The sequence below is a fragment of the Cebidichthys violaceus genome, unplaced genomic scaffold, assembly GCF_023349555.1.
Source record: "Cebidichthys violaceus isolate CVI_PGR_0920_01 unplaced genomic scaffold, fCebVio1.0.p SCAF_14, whole genome shotgun sequence".
In the NCBI taxonomy this organism is placed as follows: Eukaryota; Metazoa; Chordata; class Actinopteri; order Perciformes; family Stichaeidae; genus Cebidichthys; species Cebidichthys violaceus.
In genome coordinates, this window is record NW_027176307.1 from 10,461,745 (window position 1) to 10,480,602 (window position 18,858).

The 18,858-nt window shown below is 40.8% G+C and overlaps 1 protein-coding gene across 1 annotated transcript; it reads left to right on the forward strand.

Annotated features, from left to right (window-relative positions):
• The first annotated feature begins 260 nt into the window (after positions 1-260).
• On the forward strand, positions 261-18,636 carry LOC137871132 (scavenger receptor cysteine-rich type 1 protein M130-like). Its single transcript, XM_068708762.1, has 17 exons — positions 261-355; positions 505-582; positions 969-995; positions 1,146-1,457; positions 8,542-8,835; positions 8,949-9,263; positions 9,554-9,841; positions 10,094-10,408; positions 10,647-10,946; positions 12,985-13,293; positions 13,676-13,990; positions 16,076-16,384; positions 16,502-16,795; positions 16,957-17,292; positions 17,387-17,494; positions 17,822-17,906; positions 18,027-18,636. The coding sequence occupies exons 2-17, from the start codon at positions 531-533 to the stop codon at positions 18,169-18,171; spliced, it is 3,804 nt and encodes a 1,267-aa protein (XP_068564863.1). The 5' UTR covers positions 261-355; positions 505-530; the 3' UTR covers positions 18,172-18,636.
• The last annotated feature ends 222 nt before the right edge of the window (positions 18,637-18,858 follow it).

Below are 18,858 nucleotides of genomic sequence, written 5' to 3' on the forward strand. Positions count from 1 at the left end.
ATAGTGGACTTTCACACACCTACAGCTGGGGCGCCACAACATTGAGAAAATACTTAGCAAACCTACTATAAATATTTGAAAAAGCCCTCTTGCAAGACTTTTATTTACCTGCAGCTGTAGATATTGTGTAAAACAAAACAAAATATCCTCCTCAAATGTCACCCACTGTCTTTAATGATTGATCAAAATGTCAACATGCATGTCTGCAGTCCAAGTCCAGGCAGCCCCTTTTATTCATAACAATTACTGGATCTGTACATGGTGTTTTTAATCAGATGTGTCAGATATGATCAGCTTTTTCATTTTGAATTGTGAGGTCATTTAAACAGCTGCCCACACTTGTTGGATTTAAAAGGTAAGAGGGCTACTAAATCACCTTTGCAGATTTTGGAAAGAACTGGAATGCTTCCAAAAATCAACTATAGCTTCTCTTATTCTGCCGAAGACAAATGAGACAGTAAAGGAACTCTTTTTAACAATACATTTTTTTCTGTACCTTAACAGTATTTGATCTACTTTCAAGACACAATATGATCTTCATTACTGCTGAAAAATTACATTTTGTTTATTATTTATCAATAGGTAAGTTTCTTTTTTTTGATTTCTTCCTTTTGACTGTCGTTTTTTGACTTCTTAAATAAAATCACATGAGTTTGGTTGCAAGCTTGCAAAACTCTGAGAAATGTACACAGAATTGAAAGTCTCATCGTAGAAAATAATCATTTTATTACTGAAACTCCTTTTTTTTTAAATGTCCTTTCTTTGATTAATTTGACAAAAGTTGATGTTGGACAATTATAAGATGTGTTTTTCTAACTTCATGGTACATTTCAAGGAGCCTGTCCTGAAACGTAATGAATTTGATAAATCACAGCGCTGACATTACAGTGTTACAACATTTATTGGACAATATTATTTTAAATATTCACGACAAATCTCTGGGCTGAGCATTTTCCTTTCTGCTTTAGGTCTATTGGGTCTACCACTGCTTACAGGTCAGTAAGTTATATTTATGTTTCATACCTGAAAACACATGCATTAATAAGATTTTTAGGTTTCTACACTCCAATTTAATGAAAGGGGACTTTTCCTTATTGAGTTCATAATGACACAACCTACAGCTACTGTGCTTTTTTCATTTCTAGAATGTAACAAAATAAAGCTGGTCGGGCCTTCACGTTGCTCTGGTAGACTGGAGGTCTACAACAGAGACGAATGGGGAACGGTGTGTGATGATCAGTGGAGCATTACCAACGCTGACGTGGTTTGTCGAGAGTTAAACTGTGGGACAGTTCTTGAGGCCAAAAGAGGCGCCTCTTTTGGAGAGGGAAAGGGCATGATCTGGTTGGATGATGTACAGTGTACTGGTAATGAGTCTTCTGTCCTCAAGTGCCCACACAGACCATTAGGGCTTACAGATTGTGGCCACAATCAAGATGCTGGGGTTGTCTGTTCAGGTAAATTCATTCTTACACTTATCTTTGGCTTTACTTGACCCACTTGCGTTTTATTCAAAAATGTAATTACCAGGAGAATACCACTCAATTAGGAACTTAATCAAATACTACACTTTGTACCTTTGTTAAAGTAATTGTTGGACATCTTTGAAAAAATATGCTTGTTTGCTTTCTCACAAAGAGTTGAGAAGTTGGACAGGCTATTCTTTCTGCTATGATAAGCTAAGATATTTGGCAGCTGGCTGTAGCTTTGTGTTTATTGAGTAAATATGAGAGTGGTATCAATCTTCTGATCTAACTCCGCCAGTAAGTAGGTTAATGAGCAAGTAAGTGAATTTCCTAAAATGTAAAAGTTTTTGCTTTAAATATTAATTAGGCATTTACCTGAAATCACAAAACCCTGCATTACAAGGCCCTTCCTCAATTTAGACAACACCAGAAATGAGGAACTGTCACTTGAAATTGGGAAATAAAAGCTGTTGAGAAAAACAGCTAATGCAGCATTTATTTTCACAACCAGTGATGTGCGGTGAGGTTCGTGGCTGGTGAGGCACTGACTGCACACTACATAAGTCAGATTTCCAAATATATGAACCCAATAGAGTAGCTTACATCACCATTCAATTGGCAGCCTGCACATTGACTACTGGTTGTTTTTCATACACACACACATAGGTAAGGTACATATTTGATTCCACCGCGAGCGTGTGCGCCGCGACCTGCAATCTGCCCCACCGACCTGCCCCACCGGGAGCGTTTCAGAAGCGGAGCGCTCGCGGGCACCACCCGCGAAAATCGTGAGATTCCGCGATAATCTGTGTAACAACCACGGATGTATAAAGAGAACAACGAACACATAAAAGGTTACTTTACCTGTCCGACGTTGAATTGCTGTTGATTTGTTCATATTTCCTTGTTTTTTGAGACATTTTTAAGCTTGGATATAGAATCTTACATTATTGTGGTCAAAGCAAAATATAAGAAGAAGAAAAGTGTAGAAGAAGAGCAACGACAGAACAAGCATAAACACGACCCGTGGGCTCTCACACGCCCTCTTCAGTGAAGCAGAGTAGTGTTTGCCTCCCCTCTGTGCTTTTTCACTGCGGTTTAATGTCAGATTAGCAACACTAAATATGTTCTACACAGACGTGAAATACATTACCTATTCTATGGAAAGAAAGGACATATAATGAAAGTGTCTACAGATATTACAGTGGTGACAAACAATGAGACAGGTGAGGCTCTGCCAAATGTTGCAGCACATCAAGGTCAGCAGATGACCGGCTGCTGCAAATGTAAATTTCAAAGGGCAGAAGGTAGAGATGAGAGGTAAACCAAACAAAGCAACATGAGTGCTTAGCTTTGCTATGATAATGTTGAGGGATATTTTAAAGAGTTGAAATATTTAAAGTGGTGGTCCTGCAATTTAGTATTTCACAAAAAAAAAAGTTGCAGTCAAAAACATAGTTGCAAATGCGGTGATGTCCTGACTTTCAGTCCCAGGTATGAGTCAAGCTCCAAAAATGCACTTCCTCTTAACAAGGTACTCCTCATGTCAAGTTAACTGAACTTGATGTGTATAATTGGTGATGTCCTTTTGAAAATATTCTGAACCTGGGGTAGTCATTGCATGTTTTAACAATATGGAGTCATTTGCGCTATTCAACAGTTTTGTATTAAAACCGTCCAAGCGTGATATTTATTTTAGTGCATGCTACTGTACAATTCAAAAAATGTAAAGGCCCTTAATGAGTTTACCTCAAACAGGACACGACGGACGGCTGCCTCGGTGTGTTGGTGCTCATTGTTTTGTGTTGTTTTTGTTGTAAATACTGTTTTCTGCTGTGATACCTGGAGCTTTTTCATTAGAGACAAGCACATAAATATCAGGGGAACTCCAGCGGACTTAGTTCCAACTTTTCTGTTAGGCCCGAGCGTCCCCCATTTGGACGCAAGTGTACATAAAACGTACATAGTTTAGCATACAAAGTGAATGCCAATGAACCCACAAAGAACGAATATAATGATGTTATAGTTCTGCAAAAACCTCAGAAACGGGGCTACAACATGAACCAAGCCACTTCTACATGAAACAAACACAACTCTAACAGCCAACTAAACAAATAACCAAAATATCATATTCATAAATCGCCAGGAGTCTGCCGACACGAGGCATTACATGAGGTAGCGACGGTGAGCTACGTGCTAACAACAAAAATCGAATATTGTACTCACCTTTTGTCGAATCTCAGCGAAAAAATAAATATTTCCATAGTTTTTCATCTCTGTTTGTTCATCCGTATGTGCTCTGTGTGAATCGGGAGGTCTCGTCTTTCTCCGACACTTATCGGCTTGTGGGTAGGCTTCTAAGTCTCAGCAAATCGGATTTCAGATCTGACATCAGATTGGACATTTTTTATTCTGATTGGCTAACAATGCTGTCAATCATCTAACTTTCAATTCCCTCCAATTCTATTGGCTTCTACGATTTGAAGGCAGTCTCAATGGCGGAAATCAGATGAAGGGGGGTGGATTTACAACCCTGAACAGAGAGAGAGGGCTGGATCTGAAAGAAATTCAAATGAACACAGAGACTTAGAAAGGGCTTAGAAAGGATCCTGGCCTTCAAATAAAGCCCAAACTGCTCTATTTAGATGTATTGAACACGATTAATGATCTATACAAGTGAAATATATAGTTTGGTACATGATAAAATTAAAATAACACACATTGTGCAACATGTGTAAATGTGTACATTTTGGAATCCCCACCTGAAATCTCTGTACTAGATCCTCTCTTACTTATGAATGCTTCACTTTATCAAAGTAAAGATTTGTTTAGAGACTCTCAACATATTGTTCTATGATCTGGGAGAGCTAAAGCTTGGATCTACATCATTTCTAAATAAAGTTATCCTGAAATTGCTTCTTTTTTTAGGCAAAAATTAAAATTTTCAATTTGTGCTGTGTGCCATCTTAATGTATTCTTAACCAGTAACATATATACTGATATTTATACACCTCAACACATCTCACAAGTGTTAGGGTTATTTTAATACCAAAAGTATTAAAAAGCCCTCACAGTGCCAAAACGACACTAATTTTAGTATGAGTATGCTATTTTCGAGCGGAGGCCTACAAATAGGCTTAGGGTTTAAAAGGTTCTTCTGTTGAATTACTGGACATTCTAGTCAAATGTGCTCTCACATTAACGCATGCAGGGATTCGCCGATGGAGAGGTAAACACACCAGAGCGCTTGTGTGTCTTCGCACACTTCGGATTTTGCACACCGCTGCCAGGCATATATCTCTCCATGTTCGCTCACAGTGCAACAAACTGGTTGAACGGACCAACCCATTCTTTAGTTATTGTCCTTGGTGACTTTAACAAAGGAAACCTCAGCCATGAACTCCCCAAATACAGACAGTTTATTAAATGTCCAAACATAGATGAGAACATTTTAGACCACTGTTACACCACAATCAGCGAGGCCTATCACGTCGTCCCTCATGCTGCACTGAGACTCTCTGACCACGTCATGGTCCATCTGATTCCTTCATGCAGGCAGAAATTAAAGCTCTGTAAACCTGTGGTGAGGAAATTAAAGCAGTGGACCAGTTAAGCTATGGAGGATATTCGGGCGTGCTTAGACTGTACAGACTGAGATGTTTTCAGGACTGCTACCAACAGTCTGGATGAGTACACAGAGGCTGTGAAGTCATACATCAGCTTCTGCGAGGACAGCTGTGTTCCAACAAGCACCAGGGTGAGTTATAACAACGACAAACCCTGGTTTACAGCAGTACTCAGACAGCTAAGGCTGCACAAGAAACAGGCATTTAAGAGTGGGGGCAAGGGCATGTATAAAGAGGCAAATACATATTTAGAGGTTAAGCAAGGCGGTGAGAGACGCTAAACGACTGTACTCTGAGAAACACCAGCTCTCAGCAAGTGACTCTGCTTCTGTCTGGAGAGGCCTCAGACAGATAACCAACTACAAACCTAAACTCTCCCACGCCATGAATAACCAATGCCTGGCAGACAAGCTGAACGAGTTCTACTGTAGATTTGAAAGACAATGGGACAGTCCTGACCCCAACCCTCACGGCTCCATCAACCAGCCCCAGACCACCAGGTCCCCCTCCCTCAGCTCAGCAGGGTCTCATGCCTCTGTACCACCCATCCCAGTGTGTGGGATGGGTGGTTGGTTTTTTCCCCAAAAAAACAAGGATCACAGGACTTAATGACTACAGGCGCGTCACCCCGACCTCTGTGGTCATGAAGTTGTTTGAACGCCTGGTCCTGTCCCACCTAAAAACCCTCACTGACCCACTCTTGGACCCCCTGCAGTTTGCCTACATAGCCAACAGGTTTGTAGACGACGCAGTCAACATGTCCCTTCACTTCATCCTCCAGCATCTGGTCTCCCCAGGAACCTACGCCAGGATCCTTTTTGTGGACTTCAGCTCTGCTTTCAACACCATCATCCCGTCTCTGCTGCATGACAAGCTCTCTCAGCTGCACGTGCCTGACTCCACCTGCAAGTGGATCACAGACTTCCTGTCTGACAGGAAGCAGCACGTGAAGCTGGGAAAGCATGTCTCAGCCTCCCGGACCATCAGCACCGGTTAACCCCAAGGCTGGGTTCTTTCCCCTCTGCTCTTCTCCCTGTACACAAACAGCTACACCTCCAGTCACCAGTCCGTTAAGCTCCTGAAGTTTGCGGATGACACCACCCTCATTGGACTCATCTCTGGCGGGGAGGAGTCCACCTACAGGTGGGAGATTGACCCTCTGGTGACCTGATGTGGTCTGAACAACTTGGAGCTAAACGCTTTAAAGACAGTGGAGATGGTTGTGGATTTGAGGAAGAACGCAGCCCCACCTGCCCCTATCAGCCTGTGTGACTCTCCCGACGCTGTGGAGTCCTTCTGCTTCCTGGGCTCCACCATAACCCAGGACCTCAAGTGGGAGCTTAACATCAGCTCCATCACCAAGAAGGCTCAGCAGAAGATGTACTTCCTGAGGCAGCTGAAGAAATTCAACCTGCCAAAGACAATGATGGTGCACTTCTACACAGCCATTGTTGAGTCCATCCTCTGCTCCTCCATCACCGTCCAGGGTGATTGGCTGCAATCTGCCATACCTCCACGACTTGTTCCCCTCCAGGACTCTGAAGCGAGCAAGAAAGATTGTAGCCGACCCCTCTCACCCTGGACATAAACTGTTAATGCCTCTTCCATCTGGCAGGAAGTTGCGGTCCATCAGGACCAAGACCTCACGCCACATGAACAGTTTCTTCCCATCCGCAGTCAGGCTCATCAACAAAGCCCGGGACCCCCACGACTCAGTCATCCCCAGGACAGTTTCCTACCGGTCCATTCTCTGTTTTTTTATTTAACCTTTTAAAAACGAGGCCTATTTGCAGGCCTCAGCTCGAAAAAAGATAAGAAATACCTAATTAAGTGTTTAATTAAATACATTTTTTTTTTTTTTTTAAATTATATATTTTTGAGATGTGAAAAGTCATGGAAATATCAGTATACATGTTACAGGTTAACATAAGATAAGGATGGAACACAGCACAACTTGGAAAATTCTAAAGCTCGCTCTGGAAAAACAGCAATTTCAGGATATTGTTTTTTGGAAATTATGGAAATCCAAGATTTAAAATATTCCCAGCTCTTATAACAACTGATAAAGGCTCTCTATACACAGCTATACATAGATACAGTGAAACATGTATAAAATATAAAGCATATAAAATTAAAAAACTGATTAAATATTCCAATATTTGAATAAAAAAATATTTTTTAAATTAAAAAACACTCTATATCACTTCTATGTATCACTGCTGATGTTCAATGAATCAAAAGACAAAAGATTGGGCCTTTTTTGAGTGTTTTAAGCTCTTTCTAAGCCCTTTTTATAGATTATTTTATGGTCACATACTGCTTCAGATTCAGCCCACTCTCTCTGTTCAGGGCTGTATCTCAGCCCCCCTTTCTCCGATTTTCACCATTGAGACCTCATTCGAACCGTAGGAGCCAATATAATTGCCTGGAATTGAAAGCTAGATGATTGACAGCACTATTAGCCAATAAAGCTCAAAAACGTCCCATCTGATGGCAGATCTGAAATCTAATTTGCTGAGCTTCCAACCCTCCCAAGAAGCCGAGAAGTGACGGAGAGACACGATTCGAACGGATTCACACGGAGCACATGCAGCTGGACATACCAAGCAGTGGAAGTACGGAGATATTTCATTTTTTCGCTGAGATTCGACCAAAAGTGAGTACAATATTCGATGAAAGCTGTGTGACTTTTTGTGTTCGAAGCTAAATATCTCTGCGATGGTTTACCGGAGAGAGAAATGGAAGATATGTCCGTAATCTCCGTCAAGCGGACGTGCTTTTTCATGCTGCATGTTCGTAGGTAGCACGTTGCTAACGGAGTGTAGCATCTGTTTTCTCCGGTCTTTTCCAGTCATATCGAGTATGATTTATGATATTTTGTTATTTGTTTGCTTGGCTGATGGGAGATGCGTTTGTCTCATGTAGAAGTGACCGAGTTCATGTTGTTCCCAGGACGCTGAGGTTTCTGCAGAACTATAACATCATTATATTCATTCTTCGTGGGTTCTCTGCCAGTTACTTTTAACACAAAACTCTCTAAGTTTTTATGTACTAGGTCGTCCAAATGGGGGACCCTCGGGCTTAAAACACACTTGACACTTTTATACTCCACTTCATCATACTTATTTATAGTACTGTTATCTGTTTGTGCACTTTATTTTATATTTTTATATTCTATTGTAAATTTGTATATGTTTCTATTTCTTGCACTGTATGGATTGCTGTTGATTGTTTAATGTTATGTACCACCCGCCATGACAAATTCCTTGTATGTGCAACATACATTGGCAATAAACGATTCTGATTCTGTAAAACAGTGAATGGAAGTTGTTACACTCTTTTTGTACACATATGTTAATAGTGAGTTTTAGTAGAGCTTGTGTTATAGATTTTGTAAACATTGGACATTTGTTGGGTTTTATTTAAATTTCTATTCGCATCACTTGCAGAACATGTGAGGGTGCTCAACGGAAGCAATCGGTGTAGTGGCAGAGTGGAAGCCTACAACAATGGCAACTGGAAAAGACTGTGCAGCAGTGACTGGAGCAAGGAACACTCTAACATGGTATGCCGAGAGATAAACTGTGGCACTCCTGTCAGTCAGGCTAAAGTACAATATTTTGGAGAGGCACGTGGACTTGGTAGCATCAAATCCAACTGTTCTGGAAATGAGAGGTCCCTCTCACAATGCACACTTCAGGAAAGCAAGGAGAGCTGTGTTGATGCCACTGTTGTCTGTTCAAGTAAGTCATCCATCAGTCATTTGGTGTTGAACTTTACGTAGTTAAATCTGCTGTTTTGGATGGCTTCTAAAGAAATATAACCTTGGCTTTTTTTTTTCTTTTCCAACTGACAGACAGTAAACCAATTCGGCTGAAGAATGGGTCTGGTCGGTGCTCTGGCCGACTGGAAATCTATCATGATGGACAGTGGGGAACGATTTGTGATGACAGATGGGGGATGCAGGAAGCAACTGTTGCATGTCGAGAGTTGAATTGTGGGAGTGCTCTCTCGGTCAAGTACAAGTCCCACTTCGGCAGCGGTCACGGTCAGGTGTGGTTGGACGATCTTGAGTGTACTGGTCATGAGAAGTCCCTCGCCGACTGCCCACACAGAGGTTTTGGAGAACATGACTGTGACCACAATGAAGATGCCAGTGTTGTGTGCTCAGGTAACAAATACTATACTGTTACTTCAATTACAGTATTCTAATGAAATCCAGTTGGTGAAAACTCTGACGGCACCCCAATTTTCAATGACAGAGCAATATGACAAGAAACATGGAAAATCATGACTTAAAATAGGAGCTGGAAGTACTACAGTTATCTTTTCTTGTATCACAGATTCAGATTACAGTCTGTTATCCTTACCACAAATCCTATCATGTGAACATATTGTATTTCATTGCTGAAATGTTAATATTTTACATTATAACATTTTAAATACAATACTGCTTTCCAGAATCAGTCAGACTGATCAATGGGACTGACCGCTGCTCTGGCAGAGTGGAGGTCTTCCATGATGGCCAATGGGGAAAAATGTGTAACAACTGGGGCAATGAAGAGGCTGCAGTGGTGTGTCAGGAGCTTAATTGTGGATTACCAAAAAAATCCCAAGAAATCTTCCATTTTGGTGACAGCGGACTGAAAGGGTACACAAGTAGATGCTCTGGCAATATGAGCTCCATCTCTCAATGCACACTTCAAGAATACACAGGGAGATGTGAAGGTGCTTCTCTTTCATGTGCAGGTAAGACACAAAATACAGCAATATACTGTGCTGAAGCACTGTTCAATTAGAATAGCAAAGGACATGTGGTCATTAAAAACTAGATCGGTGCATTAAATCTTTAATACTTGTGAATATTTTGACGTGATGGTGGCAATAAGTAACTATTAAAACTAGTTAACTGAGTACATTTGAAAGTCCAGTTAAAGCTTAATATTTCATAATTTGACTTTAACTTGTGAGTACCTGTAACATGAGTGGAGTTGTTCTCAGGTATTCCACCACTAAGGCTTGTCAATGGCACTGACCGATGCTCTGGTAGAGTGGAGGTTCTGCATGATGGCCAGTGGGGAACAGTGTGTGATGATGAGTGGGACATCAGAGCTGCTCAGGTGGTGTGCAGAGCCATGGACTGTGGAACAGCTCAAACAGCCAAAGGCAGTGCCTTCTTTGGTCAAGGCCAAGGGAACATCTGGCTGGATGATGTAAGCTGCTTCAGTAATGAGACGTCCCTTTTGCACTGTCAACATCCCACCCTCGGAGAAAATAACTGTGACCATGGTGAAGATGCCAGTGTGGTGTGCTCAGGTATCATCTTGGTTATTACTCTGTTATTAGCACTTTTTTTTACAAGTGTTACACTTACAACTGTCTCTCCAATACCTCAAATGAATATTTAGCTCAATAGTGTCAAGAATTAAACTGTTGTATAACGGTTATTTCTACTACAGTATTTCAATCAGAATTTCAATTTCAATCCAAGGTATTGCTCTCAAACGTGTCCAAACACCAACTAGTGGCTGATTCTATCCCCTTTGCTTTCCAGCTCACATGAGACTGATCAATGGGACTGACCAGTGCTCCGGCAGGGTGGAGTTCTACCATGGTGGACAATGGTCATCAGCAACTGATGTCAACTGGGGAATGAATGAAGCTGCAGTGGTGTGCAGACAGATGAACTGTGGTGATCCCGTCAAGTTCTCAGGATCATATGGCCAAGGCGGACAACTCAGATGGTATAAGATCAGTTGTAGCGGTAGAGAGAGCTCTCTCACACAGTGCACACTGAGAGAATATGTCAGGACCAGCCAGGATCGCATTGAAGAGGCATCTGTCAAATGTTCAGGTGAGGCTGGAAGTTGAATTGAAATTTGAATTGTCCTCACTTATTGTGTCAGGAGATATAAAATGCAATCATATGGCATTTAAAATGAAAAAGATTTGGCTAAACCTTTTTCTGACGTGTGGAAACAGCATTTAACATTAAGCATCATGCTGCATTCACATGGAATGAGGCAGACAGCAGACAGACAACACCTTCTTGATGGCACAGGAAACATAAATAAAAATCCGACGGAATGGATTTTGACAACAGGTTTGAGGTGGAGCAAGTATAAAGGTGGTTAACCTCTCCTCGCAGGAGGCCGCGGACCTCTCGCTCTGATGTTGTTTGAGCGACGAAGTCGCACCAAAAAGTCAGCTGGATCCGGTTTACAATGAAAAAGTATTTAATTATTCACAGAAGCTAAACGACAGTTACAAACTGAATTACACTATCGATAGTAAGGATTTGCGAAACCGAGTTCAAACACTCCCCTCCCCAATAGGCCGACAAACACCAGCTTGCTGTAAAAGAGGATCGCCATGATGAACTGAATAATGTCTCTCCGAACAATGTTTTTATACCCGAAAGTCAGTAGTTTACTTTCAAAAGTCCATTATCAGCTTTGTGATTGGCTGAAATCCGATTGTCTCCTCCTGTCTTCAGACAATGCTCTCGATTGGTCTAAGTGATCCGGATAATGTCTGAATAGTGTCTGCTGGTCCTACCTGTCCTCCTCCTCGTAAAACTGCATGTACCCGATCCCCACGCTTCCTTAGGGCTGTATTCATCAACATCTCTGCTTGATCAATACATCTCCTTCCCCCACTGTTCACACCTCACATTCCTGAAGCCGGCTCACCAAACTTATCACATTACCATACAGTCGTTTTCGGATCTGAAAAGCCTGTCTCAAAGGTCTCTCTCTTTCCCTCAAAACATTCAGTAACTATATTTTATAGTTTAATACATATAATGATTATACTTTTATGATTTAACACTTCTTCAAATAAACATGTTATAACATTATATCCACCACTAGGTGTGCTTATTGAACACGCTAACATTGCTTTTTAACTTTAAATTCCTCACACAAGTGCAAGTGAATTTTTGCCAAAAGAGAGCTAGTGTGACCGTTTTTTCAAAGTGACACGTCGCACGGATTAGATTTGGACATTTTTATTGCTTCATTTGGGAAAACTGAAACATTTTATGCTCGCTCACATGACACGCATAGAGACGTGTTGCTTCCACTCGCTCTATTTCGGCACCAACCTGTTGACAAAATGAACAGTAACTGACAGTTAATCGATATATAACTTTTTAAATTTTTTTTTACAAAGAATATAATTATTTTATGTAATTACTCAAGTAATGCTTGTAGCTGTAAAATTCAGCTTTCCTTTAATATTATATGGCAAACTTTAAAAACGTGTGTCTTGTGTGAGTGAGCTACTTATCATCCGGTTGTAAATTCTGTTGCGGAGGACGGCAAAAAGTTAAAATATTTTAACTTTGAACGTCAATGCTGTCTAGCGTTACCATCTACCTCATTCCATGTGAGTGCAGGATCAGGCCTGCTATGTAGCCTATGAATGTTGATGCAAAACTTTTTTTTCCTCTCCTTTTCAACAAGCCCATATTGAAAGACATCTGTCCCTTCACAATGTTCAGCATTTGGGAGGACTCATTATGCTGTTCAGTTTGTACTTTATTTGGAAAGTTGAAGCTAGCAAGTTAGGCTAGTTAACCTAGCTCTCTAACGCACTGATTATCACTAGGCTCTGAAAGGAAGGGGGGCTAGCTAGCCTAAACTGCCTCACTTCAACGGGTCAAGACAATAGGACAATATGACAAGACTGTCAAAGGTCAAAGCAATGTGTCCAGTAGCTAAAAACCAGCAACCTCATTACTCCATAGGGTACCTCGTGACATGACATTCAAATGGATGAAGCATCGACTAACAATGTAATGTAGTTCATTTCAACTATGACCAAAAAAGTACACACATAGAAACATAGGCCAAATTTTAACTGAACATTCATATAACTGTCATTTCAAGGTAACGTGAAGTTGTCCAGTGGGCTCAATCGTTGTGTTGGAAGAGTGGAGTTCTTCGACAAAGGCCAGTGGGGGACCGTGTGTGGTGAATCCTGGGATGTGAAAGACGCAAATGTGGTGTGCAGACAGCTGGGCTGCGAGAGGACTCATACGATCACCACCATTGCCGAGTATGGCCATGGCACAGGACACACCTGGATCAATCAAATTGAATGCAATGGACTGGAGTCAACACTGAGTCAGTGCCAACAAAGGCCATTTACAGACAAAACTTGCAACACCACCTCAATTGCTGGTGTCATCTGCACGGGTAAGAAGAAAACATATACATTATTGTTGTTCAATTGTATTGCTCCTATTTCTTTGTATTATTTTATGTATGTTTTTTTCACTTAGTTTTGCCAAACTTGTTTCTACATACTGTATTGCTGCTTTCAATCTCTTGCCCACATTGCTTGATAGAAAAATGAATAAGGTCCAGTTTTGGCAACATTTTCTGGAGATTAGAGAGCATGTTTAGTTTAATTCGGTTCAGTTGCTTTCATGTCACCTAAATATGTCCATGTTGTTAAAGGTATACTTCACTAGTGTTCTTGTTTGAATATTATTTATTTGCCATTTCTTTGACTACATTCAAAATCATTTTAAATGTCTGATACTGTATAATCATTTTAGATTACGTGACTTTACAGGAAGTTTGGAGGTCCGCTTGGCTAATGGTAAGGATGAGTGCTCTGGCAGAGTAGAGGTTCGTCATGGCGACGTGTGGCAAACTGTGTGTGACACCGACTGGACCATGAGTAAAGCTCAGGTGGTGTGTGACCAGCTGGAATGCGGAAATGTAGTGAACGCTCCCGGCGGAGCCCATTTTGGCCAAGGCATTGGATCAGTAGTCGAGGCTAGCAACTCATGTTTTGACAATGCGACATCTCTTCAGCAATGCTCACTCAAAGGTTTCAGAGGAGCCGGGTGTGGACACGACCACGATGCTGGCGCTCTCTGTGCAGGTAAAGCCTTTTAAATGATCTGTTCAAAATGATCACACACAGTGAGACAAATAAGTTTCACAAATGTATTTTTTTTACACATACAGAGTAAAAACAGTGTGTGAGTTGAAAGTGATTATATGTACCTAAAATCATGCCTTAAAGATGTTTGACATTTCGACCACAATGCTGGCGCTCTCTGTGCAGGTAAACCCTTTTAAATTATCTGTTCAAAATGATCACACACAGTTAGACAAATAAGATAAAATCATCAGCGTTTGTTTCACAAATGTATTTTTTTTTTTTACACATACAGAGTAAAAACAGTGTTTGAGTTGAAAGTGATTATATGCACCTACGATGTTTGACATTTCAGGGAATACACAAATTTTTGGTCTCAAAAATTAGATGAGAAGATTGATACAACGCTTACTTCGCCAAGGTAAATAAGTAGCTGCAGCCGGCAGCTGATTGGCTTAGCTTAACATAAAGACAATTGAATGAAAATTGTGTAACAGCCTTTTGTGAATTATAAATCTGATATTATGGCTAGCTGGTTCATGCTAAGCTACGCTAATTGGCTGCTGGCTCTAGTTAAATTTATTGTAACTAACGTTCAGCAGGAAAGCTAATTACAATATATCCTAAAATGTCAAACTATTTCTTAGTCTGGTTCATGCAAAAATGCCAAAAAAAGGCACAATGATGTTTACCAGATTAAACAACAGAGACTGGGCTACATGGTCCTGTAAGCCGTTTGTACGCACTCCAAACACAACTCAATAGCTAACTAAAGTTATTACCAAATGTAAAAAAATAGGCAACCCACTCGCCACATTTCTGGCTCTACCGCTGTGCTAATTCATGTAGTACACACACACAATAGCTCAAAAGAACGCCAGCAACCAGAAGATTACACACATATGATTCATATTCCACTACAACAATGCGTCACCAAGATATGAGCCAACGAACACAAGCAACACACATCGCTTCATCAAACGATTGTTGTAAAATTTCTCTTATTGTAGTCGTTTATCCGTGATAAAATCATTTTGCCGGTAATTTTTGCCTGGATACATTACAGCTACGTCTGGTGTTATATTTAAATGAGTCCAGGCATCCCTAGATGATTGGAGTAGAATGAAAGGCGGGATGGAATCTTTGTGACTCACAGCCAGTACACGTCACAGAACAGCACTTTACTGATTCTGATTGGCTAACAGTGCTGTCAATCATTTCCACGTGTAGCTAATTTAGATAATTTCTATTGGCTCTAACGCGTCAAAAGAGGTGTCAATCACTGAAATTGACCAATGGGTCGCTGAGACAGAGCTCTGCGTAGAGGGGGAGGGCTGGAATCTGAAAATAACCAAGTGAACAGAGAGATAGAGAGAGGGCTCCAAGAGAATTCTGGCCTTCAAAATGAAGCCAAAACTGCTGTATTTTGATGTATTGAACACAATTAGTGATTTACAAGTGAAATATATAGTTTGGTACATGAGAAAATTAAAATGGCACACATTGTGCCAAAATGAGCATTTTGGAGACCTCGTCTGAACTCTCTAATTTTGATGTGCTTCACTTTATCAAAGTCAAACTTTGCAGAGAGACTGTTCACATATTGTGCTATGATTTGGGAGAGGTTTAAACCTTCAGCTACATCATTCCAAAGAAATAATAAAACTGAAAGTGATTTTTTTTTTTTAGGCGGACCTGAACATTTTCAATTTGTGCTGTGTGCCATCTTCATTTACTCTTAACCAGTAACATATATACTGATATGTACACATCTGAACAAATCTCACAAGTGTTCCCTTTATTATAACACCATAATTATTCAAATACAGCTTGTGGTTGCAGAGATATACAGTTTTTAGTATGGGTATGCAATTTTCGAACAGAGGCCTAAAAATAGGGTTAAGGTTCAAGAGTTAATGTTTCATTTGCATGACAAAAGTGACATATATTGCATCAAGTGTTATTGATGGTGAGACAAACGGTACTTTCAAAATACATTTCATTCACTTTGTGTGTTAGAATGAATGTGTATTAACACACAAATATGCAATTCAAGTCCACTTTTACACTTTTTTTCATATGCAGCACAGATTCGGTTGGTCGGTGGCTCAGGTCAATGCTCCGGTAGAGTGGAGGTCCTCTATAAAGGCCAGTGGGGAACTGTGTGTGACGATGAATGGGAAATGGGCAATGCCGATGTGGTCTGTAGACAGCTTGGCTGTGGTCATGCAGTCTCGGCTCCTGAAAGTGCCCACTTTGGCCGAGGCACTGGTCCAATATGGCTGGATAATGTGGAGTGTACAGGCGAAGAGTCCGCTCTCACACATTGTAGGCATCCCGGTTTTGGAGAAAATAACTGCGGGCATGGTGAAGATGCTGGAGCTATCTGTTTAGGTAAGAGACCTGGCTCATTTTTAATCTGTGAGTGAAGTCATTACCTCTCAACTGGTATTAGATGAAGCTGCGTTGGCTGTTATAACAAAACCAACTTCAACTTATCATCTGTTACAGGTTCTCTACAGAAGCCCCAAATCACTTTGAGTCCTGCTCCAGAGGTAAACTGGGGTGACAGAGTTGAGATCACCTGCTCTGTAGTAACAGAACACTTGGGTGGGACATTCGTCCTGAAAAGGAGCCAAGACTCATTTAAAATGGAAAGATACTCTGAGAACGAAGATGCAACCTTTACCTTCCCCACAGTGGACTTCAGCAAAACGGGGTCATACTTCTGTGAATATCAAAAGAAATTGCCCAATCAAGTCATCTATTATCCTCAAGGAAATACTGTAGATCTCTCTGTCACAGGTCAATCATTTTCTGCTTTGTTTGTCCAGTTGAACATGATTGTTGGAAGTTTGACTGCAAAGTTTGACTGCAAAGATGATTGTCGGAAGTTTGACTGCAAAGATTGCAAACATGTTTTATGATCTAAATTAGTTTGTGAAAATCTGTCTTTTACTCTGCAGTGAAACTGGAGAAGCCCAGCATCTCCCTGACATCTCCTCATGCAATGGTGATCTACAGCCCTGACAAAATATCCGTCACCCAAGGCAGCAGCTTCACCGTCACTTGCTCTATTCATTCCAGATATCCTGGAGGTTTCTTCTATCTGACAGAGTCTAACTTTAACACCACCGAAGCGATAGCAGCATTTGGCCACTCTATCTTCTACTTGGCATACTTTGAATTCCCAGCGATAGATTATAAAAGCCAAGGAGAATATTACTGTGTCTACGCTGTTAACATCTCCTCAAGGTCCTTCTGTTCTGTTCCCTCCAAGTCACTCCAAGTAACTGTAGTCGGTAAGATCCAAAGAGCCCATGAGAGTTTATTCGTCTTATTATAACTAGTTTTCCCCATCACTAACTCTTCTACTTGATCTTTTAACCCCTACAGCAACATCATCCTCAGTCGCCTTAGGAGTGGTTGTGGGTGGGCTTGTGGTGCTGCTAGTTGTGCTGGTTATAGGTTACCTGGTCTGGAGAAGGAGAAGTTGGGGTGCTGGTAAGTGGCAGCATTACACACTTTCATATTACAAAATGCCCCCAATGCTCCCTTTGTCTTACTGTCATATAATGTGTCTAGATTGTTTAAAGCTGCACCAAGTAATATATATATATATATATATATATATATATATATATATATATATATATATATATATATATATATGAAATTATTATATTAAAGTTGCAGCTTTAGTGACAAACCAACTGATGATTATCACTTGACTGTGCATCTGATAATGTAGGTCTAAAGATGACAGAGACTAGTTGCTCTGGATTCCTCCAGTATTTGATTCAGCTCAAATCTTTTTCTTTTACTTTTCAGGTACCGTGGTTCAGTTTAGTAACACGTTTGGAGGCGCAATAAAGCCAGATACAGAAGACATGAGCAATGGAGCACTTGACGGAAGGTACAACAAAAAAAAACAAAGCTGATATTATTTACTAAGATACGCACCTTTTTATTTTATATCAAGCAACTTTAAAGACATCCTTGTGATTGCAATTGTCGCCCACCTTATCTCCCTCAGAGGCCAAAATACCCAAGTGAATGAGCATGGTCACAGTCGTGGCCCAGAAGAGAACAATGCTGATGTTGATGACTCTGTTGAGAGGGTCCCTGAAGACCTGGCTGGGAGAGTGTGTTATGAGCTTGAACCACTCGTTCTCTCATAATGACCAAAAGCCTCAAGGAATCAATAACCTATGTCATGCAATTTCACTAAAATTTAAAGAGTAACATAGCACCTGGCTGAAAGTCTGTTGCACCAGAAACCACACTTAACAGTGATCGGTTCATCAACACACCCTGACGTACACGTCTACATCACTGCAGTAAAGAGAGAAGGGACCACTGAAAATGTCATTTTTAATATCATACATGACACTTGTTTAAACAGGTCACACTTATTTTCATACTTATTCCTGAAGTGATTTTTGTTTTTCTGCGAGATTCTGCCAATCATAAACTAAGGTCCACTATCCTGTGGGAAGATACTGAGTTTTGGATTGATTACACCCTGCAGATTAGGGAGCATTAAACTTGACCAAAACAGCAGCCAAGACACACTATACACCATCAAATACAGAAAGGAATTCCTAACTTGTATAAATCCTGCTCATTAAAAGAGTCACGTTTGATCCGTTCCTTACTAACTTGCCTTTGAACTTGTGGGACGATCATCCTGCTTGTTACATGATCGCCCTGTCAGTCAGGTTTTCATTGGCCACTTGCCCCGCATGAGTTGTACGCTAATTTCCCATCAGAGAATGATGAAAATCTTTGTGTCTGTAATGATTTACCCAGACATCAATATGTGCTTAACCTGCTGTCCAAACCTCAGTATCATCAGTTCTGTCATT

Bases quoted from the DNA above. Each gene is read 5' to 3' on its own strand.
- LOC137871132 (XM_068708762.1), top strand. From the start codon at position 531: ATGATCTTCATTACTGCTGAAAAATTACATTTTGTTTATTATTTATCA. The intron at 1,458-8,541 runs GTAAATTCATTC...CATCACTTGCAG, and splicing joins TGCTGGGGTTGTCTGTTCAG to AACATGTGAGGGTGCTCAAC. The intron at 16,796-16,956 runs GTCAATCATTTT...TTTACTCTGCAG, and splicing joins TGTAGATCTCTCTGTCACAG to TGAAACTGGAGAAGCCCAGC.